Source organism: Nerophis ophidion, linkage group LG03 (assembly GCF_033978795.1).
Source record: "Nerophis ophidion isolate RoL-2023_Sa linkage group LG03, RoL_Noph_v1.0, whole genome shotgun sequence".
In the NCBI taxonomy this organism is placed as follows: domain Eukaryota; kingdom Metazoa; phylum Chordata; class Actinopteri; order Syngnathiformes; family Syngnathidae; genus Nerophis; species Nerophis ophidion.
Window position 1 is genome coordinate 7,246,702 of NC_084613.1, and position 20,390 is coordinate 7,267,091.

The 20,390-nt window shown below is 42.1% G+C and overlaps 1 protein-coding gene across 2 annotated transcripts in view; it reads right to left on the minus strand.

Moving 5' to 3' along the window:
• The window catches only part of LOC133549050 (ELAV-like protein 1), a 35,581-nt gene extending 15,971 nt beyond the window's left edge, over positions 1-19,610 (minus strand). Inside the window, exons 1-2 of one of the 2 annotated variants that reach the window (XM_061894133.1) lie at positions 19,452-19,610; positions 11,121-11,180 (exon numbers count right to left, since the gene is read on the minus strand). In XM_061894133.1, the coding sequence (XP_061750117.1) occupies positions 11,121-11,156 (36 nt within the window). In that variant the 5' untranslated portion in view covers positions 11,157-11,180; positions 19,452-19,610. The remainder of the gene's footprint in view (positions 1-11,120; positions 11,181-19,451) is intronic. The other variant, XM_061894134.1, reaches the window with a different exon arrangement.
• Positions 19,611-20,390: the final 780 nt, after the last annotated feature.

The window sequence follows — 20,390 nt, forward strand, 5'->3', positions numbered from 1 at the left end:
TCTCCCCGTGAATGCGTGGGTTCCCCCCCGGGTACTCCGGCTTCCTCCCACTTCCAAAGACATGCACCTGGGGATAGGTTGATTGGCAACACTAAATTGGCCCTAGTGTGTGAATGTTGTCTGTCTGTGTTGGCCCTGCGATGAGGTGGCGACTTGTCCAGGGTGTACCCCGCCTTCCGCCCGATTGTAGCTGAGATAGGCGCCAGCGCCCCCCGCGACCCCGAAAGGGAATAAGCGGTAGAAAATGGATGGATGGATAATTCAAGAAAGTGTTTTTATGAAGTAACGAGTAACAAGAATGAAGTACTTTTTTTAAAGTAATTTTGAGAACACAGCATAATGAAGCAGTTGGCAGGTTGGTGTTCCTGGCTAACATCTTTGTGTGTATGTCCTGTAATAATATCTACCTATAATATAATATAATATAATATAATATAATAACCTCGTCACGTCCGTTGTGTCCTGAGCAAGACACTTCACCCTTGCTCCTGATGGGTGCTGGTTGGCGCCTTGCATGGCAGCTCCCTCCGTCAGTGTGTGAATGTGTGTGTGAATGGGTAAATGTGGAAGTAGTGTCAAAGCGCTTTGAGTACCTTGAAGGTAGAAAAGCGCTATAGAAGTACAACCCATTTATTTATTATTTATTTATAACAAAAACATTGTTAAAGGTCCATTATTTTTACGTTGCTGCTGACCTTTTCAACATGTCCTCCTAAACCAGGGCACTTTATTTCAAATGTTTTTTTTGTGGTTTTGTTAGCTGCATAATTTGAACATAGCTAAATGTTTTCAAAGAAGATTGGAGACTATATTTCACTTTTCTTTCACATTGAAATGTACAGTTTTTGACGCCGTTAAAGCACTTTGAAAAAGTTGCTATTCAGCTAAAGGTGTGAACGTTATGCGTTAAGTCGCTTATGAGGAATGATGCTCTGTTATTGTTGGGCAAGCCCATTGGTTGTGTTGCTGTTGTGTAACGTACTTGTTCATAAACTAATATATATTGTCAATGAGAGTCGCCAGATGTTCATTTCCACTTTCTCATGCACATGCACACTCGGAACATCTGTACCGAATGTGGACTAGAGGTCCCAGAGTCATAAATGGCAGGCACCCTCAAATGTGGTTGAAAACATGCAGGCTCCCACATCCAGGCTGACAAAATGGTGATGGCCAAGCAGCCTGAGGATTAACATCTGAAGACAGTGGTGGATAAAGAAGCAGCCATCCAAAGTCAGAACAACATCCAAAAAATGGAACGGCAAGCTAGAGAAAATGTGGGGTGTGAAGGCGACAGAGGAGTCAGCAGTGACGGGGCCCTGGGACCAGTAACCCCCATGCTGCTGGATGACTTCAGCAGATACCAGGAACAAAATGACATCTCCGTCCAAAGGACCATAATATTGGGAACATCCAAGAGCCAGCGTAGAAGCCTCAAGCTCACAAAACCTCTAGTAGATTTAGGAACAGCACTGCATTGTCAAAAAGTATCAATCAATCAATGTTTACTTATATAGCCCTAAATCACTAGTGCAGGGGTAGGGAACCTATGGCTCTAGAGCCAGATGTGGCTCTTTGGATGACTGCATCTGGCTCTCAGATAAATCTTAGCTGACATTGCTTAACACGATAATTATGAATAATTTCGCTGGTAATCACAGTGCTAAAAATAACGTGCAAAATATAAAACATTTTCACGCATTTAAATCCATCCATCCGTTTTCTACCGCACCTGTTCAAGAAGTCGCATTAATGGTAATAAGTATTTTATGTCACGATGGGGGGGTGTTGCAGCTTGCTGCAGGGTCGTTCCCCCAGGAAGGCAGACGGACTACTCGGGACATGGCATTTAGGTAAAAACATGATTTAATTTAAACTAAAAAAAGATACAAACAAAAAACGCTCACAATGGAGGCACAACTTGGGCTAATGAACAAAGCTAACGCATAAACGGACTATGAACATAAATCAAACAAAACTTACTTGGCATGGCATGAAGCACGAAACTATGGCAAGGCATGAAACAAGTCAGCACAGAGCAAGAAAAGATCACATTGACGCCAGGGCGACTGACTGGCAAAGACGAGCTTAAATACTGCCTCTGATTAGTGCTCGGGAAGCAGGTGAGCGGGCATTTTGTCCACCAGAGACAGGTGGACAAAATGAGTAACCAAGGAAACCAGACAAGGGAGTGGAAAAAAAACAGGAACTTAAAGAGTCCAAAGGACAAACAGCACATGGCCAAACAAAAACATAATCAACAGACATGACATTTTATTTATTATTGGTTAGCTTCAGAATAACAATGTTATTAAAAAGAATAAGAGATTTATTATACTCTAAAATGTTGGTGTTACATAAAAATGCACGCATTTAGTTGTATTCAGTGAAATATTTGGCTATCATGGCTCTCTCAACCAAAAAGGTTCCCGACCCCTGCACTAGTGTCTCAAAGGGCTGCACAAACCACAACACAAACCATTACGACATCCTCGGTAAGCCCACATAACACCCAGTGGGACGTCGGTGACAATGAGGACTATGAGAACCTTGGAGAGGACGAAAGCATTTTTATCAACTAAATACTAAGGGTGTAACGGTACGTGTATTTGTATTGAACAGTTTCGGTTCGAAACTGTTCAGATCGAGTTTCCACACAGATGTATTAAATAGCGTACCGCATGTTGTGTAAACAATGCACACCGAGGCCCAACATTCGGCATGCTGGCAGCGACCGGGCTACGATAGACTGACCATACCTCCTCTTTTTACCGGATATGTCCTCTTTTGCGGGGCTGTCCGGGTGGAGATTATTAAAATGCCTCAAATGTCCGGCATTTTAAGTTAGGGTTGCGTGTATTTTCAATGTACGTTCAGGGTTAAGAAGGGGTTAAAAACAAAACAAATTGTGCACGTAGTAACATTCGTGAGGGAGGGGCAGAGAAAGAGAGAGCGAGAGAGTGATGATAAACGCGCATGCGTCGCCAGGCTCTGCTTTTTACCCACAGATTTATCAGATTTTATTTTTTATTATCTATAGCAGGGGTGTCAAAAGTGTGCTCCGGAAGCCATTTGCGGCCCACAGCTAATGTTTTAAAAGGCCCACGGCACATTCTAAAAATACTATTAAAATAAATAAAAAAGCTAAAAGACCAAAAGTAATTTAAGAAAAAAAATGCAACGTAGACTAATAAAACGAAGCGTTTTTTTTCCTTTCGAACTGTCATTGCTCAAAACATAATATTGAATTATTGACCTATGGGGCAGTATAGCTCGGTTGGTAGAGTGGCCGTGCCAGCAACTTGAGGGTTGCAGGTTCGATTCCCGCTTCCGCCATCCTAGTCACTGCCGTTGTGTCCTTGGGCAAGGCACTTTACCCACCTGCTCCCGGTGCCACCCACACTGGTTTAAATGTAACTAAGATATTGGGTTATCACTATGTAAAGCGCTTTGAGTCACTAGAGAAAAGCGCTATATAAATATAATTCACTTCACATCAAATATTCCACTAAGAAAAATATTTTTGGTGGAAGATTTTGCAAATTTGGTAAATAAATAACCAAAAAATTTATATTTTGTTGTTTTCTTACTGTACCTAAAATGAACCGAACCGTCACCTCTGAACCGAGGTACGTACCGAACTGAACTTTTTGTGTACCGTCACACCCCTACTAAATACATAGTATTCTTGTTGTGTGCTGATAGACAAATTTGATCTGAGAAAAATAAAAAAAGGGTGGAGTGCCATCTCCGGGTTGGGAAGGAGACCCTGCCCCAAGTGGAGGAGTTCCAGTACCTAGGAGTCTTGTTCACGAGTGGGGGAAGAGTGGATCGTGAGATCGACAGGCGGATCGGTGCGGCGTCTTCAGTAATGCGGACGTTGTACCGATCCGTTGTGGGGAAGAAGGAGCTGAACCGGAAGGCAAAGCTCTCAATTTACCGGTCGATCTACGTTCCCATCCTCACCTATGGTCATGAGCTTTGGGTCATGACCGAAAGGATAAGATCACGGGTACAAGCGGCCCAAATTAGTTTCCAGGTCTCTCCCTTAGAGATAGGGTGAGAAGCTCTGCCATCCGGGAGGAACTCAAAGTAAATCCGCTGCTCCTCCACATCGAGAGGAGCCAGATGAGGTGGTTCGGGCGTCTGGTCAGGATGCCACCCGAACGCCTCCCTAGAGAGGTGTTTAGGGCACGTCCAACCGGTAGGAGGCCACGGGGAAGACCCAGGACACGTTGGGAAGACTATGTCTCCCGGCTGGCCTGGGAACGCCTCGGGATCCCCCGGGAAAGAGCTAGACGAAGTGGCTGGGGAGAGGGAAGTCTGGGTTTCCCTGCTTAGGCTGTTGCCCCCGCGACCCGACCTCGGATAAGCGGAAGATGATGGATGGATGGATGGAAAATAAAAAAGGACCTGAGAGGGTGAAGGAGTGAAAGCAATGCATTGTGGGTTTCATGGGAATCTGCATGAAAAAGCACATTTACCCGGCCGAATGGAAGACTCTACTAAGTTTTTAACAAGTTCAAAACATGGTGCTGCATATCAATCAATCAATCAATGTTTACTTATATAGCCCTAAATCACTAGTGTCTCAAAGGGCTGCACAAACCACCACGACATCCTCGGTAGGCCCACATAAGGGCAAGGAAAACTCACACCCAGTGGGACGTCGGTGACAATGATGACTATGAGAACCTTGGAGAGGAGGAAAGCAATGGATGTCGAGCGGGTCTAACATGATACTGTGAAAGTTCAATCCACAATGGATCCAACAGTCGCGAGAGTCCAGTCCAAAGCGGATCCAACACAGCAGCGAGAGTCCCGTTCACAGCGGAGCCAGCAGGAAACCATCCCAAGCGGAGGCGGATCAGCAGCGCAGAGAGCATAATTAACTTCCACTTGAGTTTACATGCTCTTTCTAGCAACTGTGATGTAGACAAAATACAAATGTCTTTAAAGAATAGCTCTTTCTAGGAACTGTGATGTTGACAAAAAAAACAAAGGTCTCAAAAGCACAAATGATGGCACTTTCCAACGACTGTAAAGCATGCTTTGTCCACGCCGGAAAACCTACAGACCAAATTTTTCATTTATCGTCGGTTAATGTACGATAATACATAGCTCGGTTGGTAGGGCGGGCGTGCCAGCCACTTGAGGGTTGCAGGTTCGATTCCCGCTTCCGCCATCCTAGTCACTGCCGTTGTGTCCTTGGGCAAGACACTTGACCCACCTGTTCCCGGTGCCACCCACACTGGTTTAAATGTAACTTAGATATTGGGTTTCACTATGTAAAGCGCTTTGAGTCACTAGAGAAAAGCGCTATATAAATATAATTCACAATTCACAAAATATTGACCCCGGCCTATTTACTCATAGTCACGGGTAATCACAAGTGAAGTGAAGTATATTTATATAGCGCTTTTCTCTAGTGACTCAAAGCACTTTACATAGTGAAACCCAATATCTAAGTTACATTTAAACCAGTGTGGGTGGCACTGGGAGCAGGTGGGTAAAGTGCCTTGCCCAAGGACACAACGGCAGTGACTAGGATGGCGGAAGCGGGAATCGAACCTGCAACCCTCAAGTTGCCGGCACGGCCGCTCTACCAACCGAGCTATGCCGCCCCCAAAAATTATTATTTTTGGAGAAGAGGCGCCATATTTAAATATTTGGAAAGTAACAATGGTTGTGTTCTTTCTTGGTTTATCTGCTTAGAGAATGAATGAATTCAAATCTCTTGTCCATTGGACGTGTTCGTATGGATTAATCCCGCTAATTTTCCTTTATTCCACGAGCCTTTGTACAAAAGCATTGTGTAAATGGTAAATAAAAAGAGAATACAATGATTTGCAAATCCTTTTCAACTAATATTCAATTGAATAGACTGCAGAGACAAGATACTTCATGTTCACACTGAGAAACTACATTTTTTTTTGCTAATAATCATTTACTTAGAATTTAATGGCAGCAACACGTCAAAAAATGCATTTTTACCAGTGTGTTACATGGCCTTTCCTTTTAACAATACTCAGTAAAGGTTTGGGAACTGAGGAGACACATTTTTGAAGTGGAATTCTTTCCCATTCTTGCTTGAATGGGGGTCTCCTTGTGGTACTTCAGGCTTCATATTGCAACACACTTTTTCAATGGGAGACAGGTCTAGGCCAGGCTAGAACCCGCACTCTTTTACTATGAAGCCATGCTGTTGTAATACCTGGCTTGGCATTGCCTTGCTGAAATAAGCAGGGGCGTCCATGATAACGTTGATTGGATGGCAACATACAGTGGGGCAAAAAAGTATTTAGTCAGCCAGCGATTGTGCAAGTTCTCCCACTTAAAATGATGACTGAGGTCTGTAATTTTTATCATAGGTACACTTCAGGGGTGGTATAGCTCGGTTGGTAGAGTGGCCGTGTCAGCAACTTGAGGGTTGCAGGTTCGATCCCCGCTTCCGCCATCCTAGTCACTGCCGTTGTGTCCTTGGGCAAGACACTTTACCCACCTGCTCCCAGTGCCACCCACACTGGTTTAAATGTAACTTAGATATTGGGTTTCATTATGTAAAGCGCTTTGAGTCACTAGAGAAAAGCGCTGTATAAATATAATTCACTTCACTTCAACTGTGAGAGACAGAATGTAAAAAAAAATATCCAGGAATTTACATTGTAGGAATTCTAAATAATTGATTTGTAAATTATGGTGGAAAATAAGTATTTGGTCAATAACCAAAATTCTACTCAATACTTTGTAATATAACCTTTGTTGGTAATAACAGAGGTCAAAGGACTACTATAGGTCTTTACCAAGTTTGCACACACAGTAGCTGGCATTTTGGCCCATTCCTCTATGCAGATCTTCTCGAGAGCAGTGATGTTGTGGGGTTGTCGCCAAGCAACACGGACTTTCAACTCCCTCCACAGATTTTCTATGGGGTTGAGGTCTGGAGACTGGCTAGGCCACTCCAGGACTTTCAAATGCTTCTTACGGAGCCACTTCTTTGGGATCATTGTCATGCTGGAAGACCTAGCCACGTTTCATCTTCAAAGCTCTCACTGATGGAAGGAGGTTTTGGCTCAAAATCTCACGATACATGGCCCCATTCATTCTTTCCTTAACACGGATCAGTCGTCCGGTCCCCTTAGCAGAAAAACAGCCCCAAAGCATGATGTTTCCACCCCCATGCTTCACAGTAGGTGTGGTGTTCTTGGGATGCAACTCAGTATTCTTCTTCCTCCAAACACGACGAGTTTATACCAAAAAGTTATATTTTGGTTTCATCTGACCACATGACATTCTCCCAATCCTCTGCTGTATCATCCGTGTGCTCTCTAACAAACTTCAGACGGGCTTGGACATGAACTGGCTTAAGCAGGGGGACACGTCTGGCACTGCAGGATTTGATTCCCTGTCGGCGTAGTGTGTTACTGATGGTAACATTTGTTACTTTGGTCTCAGCTCTCGGCAAGTCATTCACTAGGTGTTCTGGGATTTTTGCTCACCGTTCTCATGATCTTTTTGACCCCACAGGATGAGATCTTGCGTGGAGCCCCAGATCGAGGGAGATTATTAGTGGTCTTGTATGTCTTCCATTTTCTGATAATTGCTCCCACAGTAGATATTTTTATGATATTTTCCACGTCGAGCTGGTTGCTCTTCCCAGTCTGGTGCAGGTCTACAATTATTTTCCTGGTGTCCTTCGACAGCTCTTTGGTCTTGGCCATAGTGGAGTTTGGAGTCTGACTGTTTGAGGCTGTGGACGTGTGTCTTTTATACAGATAACGAGTTCAAACAGGTTCCATTAATACAGGTAACGAGTGGAGGACAGAAGAGCTTCTTAAAGAAGAAGTTACAGGTCAGTGAGAACCAAGAGATCTTCCGTGTTTGAAGTGACCAAATACTTATTTTTCCACTATAATTTACAAATAAATTATTTAAAATTCCTACAATGTGAATACCTGGATTTTTTTTTTTCACATTCTGTCTCTCACAGTTGAAGTGTACCTATGATGAAAATTACAGACCTCTGTCATCATTTTAAGTGGGAGAACTTGCACAATTGCTGGCTGACTAAATACTTTTTTGCCCCCTTGTATGTTCCTCCAAAAGCTGTATGTACTTATTCAGCATTAATGGTGCCTTCACAGATGTGTAAGTTACCCATGCCTTGGCCACTAATACACCCCCATACCATCACACATGCTGACTTTCACACTTTCACCCTAGAACAGTCCGGATGGTTCTTTTTCCCTTTGTTGCAAAGGACGTGACGCCCACGGTTTCCAAAAACAATTTGAAATGTGTACTCGTCAGACCACAGAACACTTTTCTACTTTGCATCAGTCCATCGGCGGCGTTTCTGGGTGTTGTTGATAAATGTCTTTGGCTTTGCATAGTAACTTGCACTTATAGATGTAGCGACCAGCTGTAGTTACTGACAGTGGTTTTCTGAAGTGTTCCTAAGCCCATGTGGTGATATCCTTTACACAATGATGTCCCTTTTTGATGCAGTACCGCCTGAGGGATCCAAAGTCTGTAATATCATGGCTTATGTGCAGTGATTTTGATGATATTACGGAGCGCAGATAGTGAAATCCCTAAATTCCTTGCAACAGCTGCTTGAGAAATGCTGTTCCTAAACAATTTTCACAGGCATTTGTTGACAAAGTGGTGACCCTCGCCCCGTCCTTGTTTGTGAATGAGTGAGCTTTTCATGGAAGCTGGTTTTATACCCAATCACGGCACCCACCTGTTCCCAATTAGCCTGTTCACCTGTGGGATGTTCCAAATAAGTCTTTGATGAGCATTCCTCAACTTTATCAGTCTTTTTTGCCACTTGTGCCAGCTTTTTTGAAACATGTTGTCCAGATGAGCTAATATTTGCAAAAATTATGTTTTCCTGTGTGAACGTTAAGTATCTTGTCTTTGCAGTCTATTCAATTGAATACAAGTTGAAAAGGATTTGCAAATCATTGTATTCTCTTTTTATTTACCATTTACACAACTGACAACTTCACTGCTTTCGGGGTTTGAACATTCCATTTTGTTGCTGCCTCTTTCAAAGTCAAGCTATGTAAACATAAGCAGAAATGGCGACCAGGGCCCCACAATGCCTTGCAGAATCACGTGCTCTCTACTCTATTTACTAGGGATGCACCGAAATGAAAATTTGTGGCCGAAGCCGAATAAAATTTAAACGCTTGGCCGAAGACCGAATAATGAATGCAGTTTTTCACAATTTTTTTAATATTGCATAAATAGCCTAGAATAAATATTAAGACATGTTTTTCAAATAAAGTAATATTTTATTGAATATTGAATTTTTTAAATATTCCAGTAGCCTTTGCTTTTCAAAAAAAGCACAAAGTTTTTCATTTTGTTACGTCTCGCCTCGATTACTGTAACGTATTATTTTCGGGTCTCCCCATGTCTAGCATTAAAAGATTACAGTTGGTACAAAATGCGGCTGCTAGACTTTTGACAAGAACAAGAAAGTTTGATCACATTACGCCTGCACTGGCTTCCTGTGCACTTAAGATGTGACTTTAAGGTTTTACTACTTACGTATAAAATACTACACGGTCTAGCTCCAGCCTATCTTGCAGATTGTATTGTACCATATGTCCCGGCAAGAAATCTGCGTTCAAAAGACTCCGGCTTATTAGTGATTCCTAGAGCCCAAAAAAAGTCTGCGGGCTATAGAGCGTTTTCCGTTCGGGCTCCAGTACTCTGGAATGCCCTCCCGGTAACAGTTCGAGATGCTACCTCAGTAGAAGCATTTAAGTCTCACCTTAAAACTCATCTGTATACTCTAGCCTTTAAATAGACCTCCTTTTTAGACCAGTTGATCTGCCGCTTCTTTTCTTTCTCCTATGTCCCCCCCTCCCTTGTGGAGGAGGTCCGGTCCGATGACCATGGATGAAGTACTGGCTGTCCAGAGTCGAGACCCAGGATGGACCGCTCGTAGGGACCCAGGATGGACCGCTCGCCTGTGTATCGGTTGGGGACATCTCTACGCTGCTGATCCGCTTGAGATGGTTTCCTGTGGACGGGACTCTCGCTGCTGTCTTGGATCCGCTTGAACTGAACTCTCGCGGCTGTGTTGGAGCCACTATGGATTGAACTTTCACAGTATCATCTTAGACCCGCTCGACATCCATTGCTTTCGGGGGGGGGGGGGTTGCCCACATCTGAGGTCCTCTCCAAGGTTTCTCATAGTCAGCATTGTCACTGGCGTCCCACTGGATGTGAATTCTCCCTGCCCACTGGGTGTGAGTTTTCCTTGCCCTTTTGTGGGTTCTTCCGAGGATGTCGTAGTCGTAATGATTTGTGCAGTCCTTTGAGACATTTGTGATTTGGGGCTATATAAATAAACATTGATTGATTGATTTCTATTAGGCCTTCAAACAAAACATGCATTCCAAAAAAAAATAAAGTGCATTAAAATGGATAAACCCACAACAAATGAATTATTGTCCCTTTGGCAAAAGTTTGCTTAGCCACAGTAGATATGCTAATAATGTAAACAGAGGCCCCACTAAATCTCAATTAAGTGTGTGCTTGTAACCTCATACAGGTACACAACATATCCCAACGTCACCGCGTCACTACACATTGGTTGATTGCGTCACATCGTCAAAAAATTGCGTCACACGCCACTATTCGGCCTTGTTTTTAACTCATTCCACCGAAGGCCGAATGTGGCTTTTTTTGCCATATTCGGTTACCGATTAATCGGTGCATCCCTACTATATACTTTCAGGCCTTTTATTAGGCAGTGAACATCGAGAAAAAATATCAGTGCAGCAAAGTGAAGACTGTGGCTACCAATGGTGCGTTTCATTTGATATTTTGTCTAAATCTGCAAAGCCGGCTGTTGGCGGAGACATAGTGAGGCTGAAGAGAAGAGACCACATTGTCACCAGGACAGAGCTCCATTGAAGAACCATAAAGCTGGAACCTTCTGCAGGTTATAAGCAAACCGCCACAGGGCACCGATTCAGGTTCACGCTCCCATTTATTGGCACGGATGTAAGTTAGCAGTAACTTTCGCTCTAGGGGCACTGACGCTGTGATGCACACTTCAACCCTAAAAAGAACGGTATCGATCCGTAACAACTTACATCCAAGTACTGAATGTGTCCTCTACGAACTGCCATGAAGACACTTCACTGCTCCAGAGGCTGAATAAGGATAGAATGAAATCATACATCAATATTATACTATGCATGCAAGGTAATAATACATACGCAACTAATACGTGCATCAGGTATGCTCGCTAAGGAGCCAAGGACTAAGAAGTATTCAAGACTTATGTTAGTATGGAGAAGTCCAACATTGTGTAGTAACATAAGACAAATTATTCAGCAGCTATGCTGATACTTGACTCGCCTGTGCTGAGCCATCTTTACACCACACTTTGGAGAATTGGTAGTGCAGGTTAGTACAGTGGTGGTCAAAAGTGTACATACACTTGTAAAGAAGATGATGTCATGGCTGTCTTGACTTTCCAACCGTTTCTACAACTCTTATTTGTTTGTGATGTAGTGATTGGAGCACATACTTGTTGCTCACAAAAAAAAACATTCATGAAGTTTGCTTCTTTTATGAATTTATTATGGCTCTACTGGAAATGTGAGCAATCAAAAGTATACTAAATGTCGGTTCGGTACGTACCTCGGTTTAGAGGTCATGGTTCGGTACAGTAAAAAAACAAAATACACATTTATTTATTTACCAAATTTGTAAACAATGGCATAACATACATATACACACAGTGTCCATTTCCAGGGTTAATGTTGTCTACATATATAACATAAAAACTAAAGATAAAGTTCAGAATGGTTTCCTTTCTACATATAAAGTGCTTTTTTTAAATGATTGATTGCACAGTACAGTACATATTCCGTTTTTTGTGGACATTTTCCATAAATATTAATGTTAAAGATAGCTTTTTTTGTGAAGAAATGTTTAGAATTAAGTTCATGAATCCAGATGGATCTCAATCAATCAATCAATGTTTATTTATATAGCCCCAAATCACAAATGTCTCAAAGGACTGCACAAATCATTACGACTACAACATCCTCGGAAGAACCCACAAAAGGATATTACGGAGATGAAAGAAGGCCGTTTTAGTAACGCTTTTAATGTGTGACTCAAATGAGAGAGTTGGGTCGAAGATAATACCCAGATTTTTTACAGAGTCACCTTGTTTTATTATTTGGTTGTCAAATGTTAAAGTTGTATTATTAAATAGAGGTCGGTGTCTAGCAGGACCGATAATCAGCATTTCCGTTTTTTTGGCATTAAGTTGCAAAAAGTTAGCGGACATCCATTGTTTAATTTCATTAAGACACGCCTCCAGCTGACTACAATCCAGCGTGTTGGTCAGCTTTAGGGGCATGTAGAGTTGGGTGTCATCAGCATAACAGTGAAAGCTAATACCGTATTTGCGTATGACGTCACCCAGCGGCAGCATGTAGATGCTGAAGAGTACAGGGCCAAGGACCGAACCCTGGGGAACTCCACACGTTACCTTAACATAGTCCGAGGTCACACTGTTATGGGAGACGCACTGCATCCTATCAGTAAGATAAGAGTTAAACCATGACAGGGCTGAGTCTGACATACCAATTCGTGTTTTGATACGCTCTAATAAAATATTATGATCGACGGTATCGAAAGCAGCGCTAAGATCGAGGAGCAGCAACATAGATGACGCATCAGAGTCCATCGTTAGCAATAGATCATTAGTCAATTTTGCGAGGGCTGTCTCAGTCGAGTGATTTGCCCTGAAACCGGATTGAAAGGTTTCACATAGATTGTTAAACGCTAAGTGCTCATTTAGCTGCTCTGCAACAATTTTTTCGAGGATTTTCGAAATAAAGGGAAGGTGAGACACCGGTCGGTAGTTTACCATGAGGTCAGGATCGAGGTTAGGTCTTTTAAGGAGAGGATGAATAACCGCTTTTTTGAATGCAAGGGGAACAGTGCCCGAGGAAAGTGATAAGTTTATAATATTTAGCACTGATGGACCTAATAATACAAAAAGCTCCTTGATAAGTTTCCCAGGAAGTGGGTCAAGTAAACATGTTTGTTTTATTTTATCTCTATTACAATCCCCAAAAGAGGGCACTTTAAGTTGATGATTACTTCTATGTGTAGAAATCTTTATATATAATTGAATCACAAGTTTATTTTTCAACAAGTTTTTAGTTATTTTTATATCTTTCTTTCCAAATAGTTCAAGAAAGACCACTACAGATGAGCAATATTTTGCACTGTTATACAATTTAATAAATCAGAAACTGATGACATAGTGCTGTATTTGACTTCTTTATCTCTTTTATTCAAACAAAAATGCTTTGCTCTGATTAAGGGACACTTGAATTAAAAAAAAAAACGTTCACAGGGGGTACATCACTGGAAAAAAGGTTGAGAACCACTGTGTTATGAGAGTAGCGTGTGTGTGTCTGGCCCATTAATATGTGACGTCAGTGAGTGTGTGGGCGAGCGAGGTGAGGGAGCTTAGCGCGAGTGCGGCTGGTGTTTTGTTGGATTGGCTGTGTGCAAGACTTCAATAAAGCCACAATTTGCAACTACTTGCCGGACTTTTCATTTACCCTGGAGTCCGGAGCTGCGGAGACCCACTGCCGGGTAGAGTAAAGGGTTTTGCCCCCGAGAATACATCAGCCCTGGAGGAGTGTCTCCCCTGGACATACTTGCCAACCCTCCCGGATTTTCCGGGAGACTCCCGAAATTCAGCGCCTCTCCCGAAATTCAGGCGGACCTGAGTGACGTGTCGACAGTCTGTTTTCAGGTCCGCATTCCCACAGTATAAAGAGTGTGTCTACCCCAAAGACGTTATAACTGTAGAATGATCGAGGGCGAGTTCTTGGTTTCTTATGTGGGTTTATTGTTAGGCAGTTTCATTAAAGTCCTCCCAGCCCGGTAATAACACACAACAGCAGTCATATTTTCGTCTGCCGTAAAGCAGTTTGTCTGCCGTACACTCCGATGTTGTGAACTTGTGACACTCTTAAACAGGACAATACTGCCATTTACTGTACATAGAATAGAATGTAGAATAGAATGTACTTTCTTTAATTCAGCACCACAGTTCGCTCACAATAAACAATGATAATATATTATATATATAATATATGAATAATATAAATATATTCTACATTTAAGTGCAGTCAAGGAACATATGCATTATACAGTCTGATGGCTGTCTGTATGAAGGACATCCTGTGTCGTTCCGTGTTCCGAGTCTGAGCCTGAACGTGCTCATTCTCTCCGCATGGTCCGAGTGTAGTGGGCGGGAGGTGTTGTCCATGATGGCAAGGAGTTTTGCTAGACTTCTTCTCTGCCAGAGAGACTAGCTGTTGTTACAAAAATGGTGACAGAGAATAGAAGAAAGACGGACTTTTCAACCCTTAACTCAACAATGAGTAGATGAGTGTTGTGTGTGTGTATGTGTAAATAAATGAACACTGAAATTCTATTATTTTCTTATATATATATATATATATATATATATATATATATATATATATATATATATATATATATATATATATATATATATATATATATATATAATAAGAAAAAAAAATATATATATAGCTAGAATTCACTGAAAGTCAAGTATTATATATTTTAGACATATATATATATATATATATGTCTTGATTGGATTATCCAGAGAATAGTGCTCGATACCGTGGTAGAGCGCAATATGTAGGTGTGGGAAAAATCACAAGACTACTTCATCTCTACAGAACTGTTTCATGAGGGGTTCCCTCAATCATCAGGAGATTTTTTTTTTTTAATAAAAGTCTCAATCATTTAAAAAAAAAATCTCCTGATGATTGAGGGAACCCCTCATGAAACAGTTCTGTAGAGATGAAGTAGTCTTGTGATTTTTCCCACACATATACATATACATATATATATATGTATATATATATATATATATATATATATATATATATTAAATATTTGACTCTTAACCATGCCCCACGCTCCACCCCCGACCCCCACCTCCCGAAATCGGAGGTCTCAAGGTTGGCAAGTATGCCCCTGGACACTTTTTAAGCCGGAAGCAGGAAAGATGCAACACACGTTTGACGTGTTGTCAGAAGCAGCTGCTGAACAAGGTCAACAAACCTCTGTCTTCCATTGTTGTATTGCGCAGCCAAAGTGTTCCCAAACGAAAAATCATAACGAGGCAGGAGGGTCCTCCATCTTTGGCATGTGGTCCTAGCCCGGTCGCTGCTAGCATGTGTACTCGTTCGGTACACCTCCGAAACCGAACCGAAACCCCCGTACCGAAACGGTTCAATACAAATACCGTTACACCCCTACATACAGCAATGTTAATATTTGCTTACATGTCCCTTGGCAAGTTTTTTCTGCAATAAGGTGCTTTTGGTAGCCATCCACAAGCTTCTGCTTCCATTTTTCACCACAAAATTGCCACAGTTCAGCTAAATGTGTTGCTTTTCTGACATGGACTTGTTTCTTCAACATTGTCCACACCTTTAAGTCAGGACTTTGGGAAGGCCGTTCTAAAACCTTCATTATAGCCTCATTTAGCCAGTTTTGACGATTGGAGTCATTGTCAATTGCACCCAAGACCCAACCTCCGGGCTGATTATTCTAGCTTGTCCTGAAGAATTTGGAGGTAATCCTCCTTTTTCATTGTTCCATTGGCAGCAAAACAGGCCCAAAGCATAATACTACCACCACCATGCTTGACTGTAGGTTAGTGTTCCTGGGATTAAAGGCCACACCTTTTCTCCTCCAAACATTGCTGGGAATTGTGGCCAAACAGCTCGATTTTTGTTTCATCTGACATAAACATGGACAAAGACAAGACTTTTTGGAGGAAAGTTGTTGTTTTTTGTGACCAACAAGTATGTGTTCCAATCACTACATCACAGAAAATTAGAGTCGTAAAATTGATTGGAAACTCAAGACAGCCATGACTTTATGTTCTTTACAAGTGTACGTACACTTTTGACCACTAAAGTATGTAAACACTGCTAGGAGTTATGTGTAATAACAATGGTAGCTGGGGCTGTACGATTAATTGACATTTAGGTTGTAATTAACCATGAGAGGCTGAGAAGAAAAATCTCACTCTGTGCAACGCTCACAGCACCTGAGCAGGTTTATTCCACGGTAGAATTACCTGACCATTCACAATCTTTGTCTAGATGAGAGGTTAACACAAAGAAGAAGCACAAACAAAACTCGCTTACTTGCCAGTGAATGGTCCCGCAAAGCATCAAAAGGTAGGCGTAATAAAATATGATAAATAAAACAAGTGTCCCGTTCTGATAAAATTTCAGCTTCAAATTGGATGGGCAATACACGCCCATCAACTAGCGAGAATTTCATGGTCACGTGACGGTAACAACCCGATCTTGTTTTTCCAACTGGGGGAAAAAATGCACTTTAAGATGTTCAGTATTTAAGTTAAATTTTTTTAGGGGAAAAAAGTTATTTACCTTCCAATTACAGTACATTAGGGGTGTAACTAGGGCTGGGCGATATTGGCTTTTATTAATATTGCCATATTTTTATGCCAAATTGCGATATACGATATATATTACGATATTGTGCCTTGGCCTAGAATGAACACTTGATGCAAAAATGACTAATGATTTATTGCTAATGATGGATTCTGATGCGTCATCTATGTTGCTGCTCCTCGATCTTAGCGCTGCTTTTGATACCGTCGATCATAATATTTTATTAGAACGTATCAAAACACGAATTGGTATGTCAGACTTAGCCCTGTCTTGGTTTAACTCTTATCTTACTGATAGGATGCAGTGTGTCTCCCATAACAGTATGACCTCGGACTATGTTAAGGTAACGTGTGGAGTTTCCCAGGGTTCGGTCCTTGGCCCTGCACTCTTCAGCATCTACATGCTGCCGCTAGGTGACGTCATACGCAAATACGGTATTAGCTTTCACTGTTATGCTGATGACTACATGCCCCTAAAGCTGACCAACACGCCGGATTGTAGTCAGCTGGAGGCGTGTCTTAATGAAATTAAACAATGGATGTCCGCTAACTTTTTGCAACTCAACGCCAAAAAAACCGAAATGCTGATTATCGGTCCTGCTAGACACCGAACTCTATTTAATAATACAACTCTGATTGATTGATTGATACTTTTATTAGTAGATTGCACAGTACAGTACATATTCCGTACAATTGACCACTAAATGGTAACACCCGAATAAGTTTTTCAACTTGTTTAAGTCGGGGTCCACGTTAACCAATTCATGGTAAAACATTTGACAACCAAACAATTAAACAAGACGACACGGTAAAGAATCTGGGTATTATCTTCGACCCAACTCTCTCCTTTGAGGCACACATTAAAAGCGTTACTAAAACGGCCTTCTTTCATCTCCGTAATATCGCTAAAATTCGCTCCATTCTGTCCACTAAAGACGGCGAGATCATTATCCATGCGTTTGTTACGTCTCGCCTCGACTACTGTAACCTATTATTTTCGGGTCTCCCCATGTCTAGCATTAAAAGATTACAGTTGGTACAAAATGCGGCTGCTAGACTTTTGACAAGAACTAGAAAGTTTGATCACATTACGCCTGTACTGGCTCATCTGCACTGGCTTCCTGTGCACTTAAGATGTGACTTTAAGGTTTTACTACTTACGTATAAAATACTACACGGTCTAGCTCCATCCTATCTTGCCGATTGTATTGTACCATATGTCCCGGCAAGAAATCTGCCTTCAAAGGACTCCGGCTTATTAGTGATTCCCAAAGCCCAAAAAAAGTCTGCGGGCTATAGAGCGTTTTCCGTTCGGGCTCCAGTACTCTGGAACGCCCTCCCGGTAACAGTTCGAGATGCTACCTCAGTAGAAGCATTTAAGTCTCACCTTAAAACTCATCTGTATACTCTAGCCTTTAAATAGACTCCCTTTTTAGACCAGTTGATCTGCCGTTTCTTTTCTTTTTCTTCTATGTCTCACTCTCCCTTGTGGAGGGGTCCGGTCCGATCCGGTGGCCATGTACTGCTTGCCTGTGTATCGGCTGGGGACATCTCTGATCCGCCTCTGCTTTGGTTTCCTGCTGGCTCCGCTGTGAACGGGACTCTCGCTGCTGTATTGGATCCGCTTTGGACTGGACTCTCGCGACTGTGTTGGATCCATTGTGGATTGAACTTTCACAGTATCATGTTAGACCCGCTCGACATCCATTGCTTTCCTCCTCTCCAAGGTTCTCATAGTCATCATTGTCACCGACGTCCCACTGGGTGTGAGTTTTCCTTGCCCTTATGTGGGCCTACCGAGGATGTCGTGGTGGTTTGTGCAGCCCTTTGAGACACTAGTGATTTAGGGCTATATAAGTAAACATTGATTGATTGATTGATATAATCACAGCAGTATGATGATTCCATGTGTCTACATTAAAACATTCTTCTCCATACTACATTAAAGGGGTATGACGTCTTCTTTGACGTCTTCATTATTAATTGAACAAATTGCAAAAAATTCAGCAACACAGATGTCCAAATTACTGTGTAATTATGCGATGAAAAGAGACGACTTTTAGCCGTGTGTGTGGTGCTGGGCTAATATGTCCCCTCCAACCCGAGACGTCACAAACACATGTCTTCATCCCGCGACGTTTTCAACGAGAAATTCCGCGGGAAATTTAAAATTGTAATTTAGTAAACTAACTATGTTAATATTTCATCGTTGATATATAAACTATCAGACTGCGTGGTCGGTAGTTGTGGGTTTCAGTAGGCCTTTAACGGGGAAATCGTCGCTTTCTCGTTCCGAATCGCTCTCGCTGATGGTGGCCGTGATTGTAAACAATGTGAGGAGCCCCACAACCCGTGACGTCACGCACACATCATCTGCTACTTCCGGTACAGGCAAGACTTCTTTTATTAGCAACCAAAAGTCGATGTTCTCTACTAAATCCTTTCAGCAAAAATATGGCAATATCGCGAAATGACCAAGTATGACACATAGAATGGACCTGCTATCCCCGTTTAAATAAGAAAATCTCATTTCAGTAAGCTTTTAAGAGTGTTTGTGGTCAAAAAATGAGCTGCAATTGGAGGAAAACTTACGAGCGTTAGCATTAGCATTAGCCACGATGCTAGCAGCCTGGACCGTCCGTTGCGGTTCCAAGCGGCGTCAGTGAGCGACTGAACGGCGTCACAAAGGTGCTGAAAACACCAAACGACTGGCGTCCGTTGCTCACTCGCTTTAAGGGCCGGAGTATCGATTTAAGTACGCGGCGAACAGAGGCACTTCCGCGGCCTAGCTACCAAGCAGGCCTCGGAGCCCGCCGTTAGCATTAGCATTAGCCGTGACGTTCACACATATACACTTGAATAAACTACTGATAGATGTTGGAGCGCCACAAGAAACGTCTTTACGTCTTACCAGCTAGTCCAAGAATGTCTTGAAATGTCTGATTTGTGCTCGCCTCCTCCGCGGCTTCTCCGTGCGCCTTCTTGCAGCTCGCTTCTCTCGGGCAGGCTGGTGACGTCACGCGGACAGCCACGCCCACCGCTTCTTGCAGCTCGCTGGCTTCTCTCAAGGGAGCCTGGTGACGTCACGCGGACAGCCACGCCCACCGCTTCTTGCAGCTCGCTCGCTTCTCTCAAAGGAGCCTGGTGACGTCACGCAGCCAGTCCCCGGGGAACCGCGGTCCTGTCGAGTTTGGCCCCCCCAAAAAAAATTCACTTCAAAAAATTTAACTTTTAAGTTTCGCTACGCCGATTTAGACACCAAATAGTGCTCCCACTGTAGAATTGCAATGATTACCTTCTTTAATTATGTTTTTGCTATGTTTACATTGTTAGTTAGTGACATAAATACCTTCCTAAACACACATTTAGATATCAAACCAATCAATCAATCAATCAATGTTTATTTATATAGCCCCAAATAACAAGTGCTCCCACTGTAGAATTGCAATGATTACCTTCTTTAATTATGTTTTTGCTATGTTTACATTGTTAGTTAGTGACATAAATACCTTCCTAAACGCAGATTTATATAACAAATCAATAAATCAATCAATCAATATTTATATAGCCCCAAATAACAAGTGCTCCCACTGTAGAATTGCAATGATTACCTTCTTTAATTATGTTTTTGCCTTGTTTACATTGTTAGTTAGTGACATAAATACCTTCCTAAACACACATTTGGATATCAAACCAATCTATCAATCAATCAATCAATCAATGTTCATTTATATAGCCCCAAATAACAAGTACTCCCACTGTAAAATTGCAATGATACCTTCTTTAATTATGTTCTTGCCATCTTTACATTGTTTGTTAGCGACATAAATACCTTCCTAAACGCAGATTT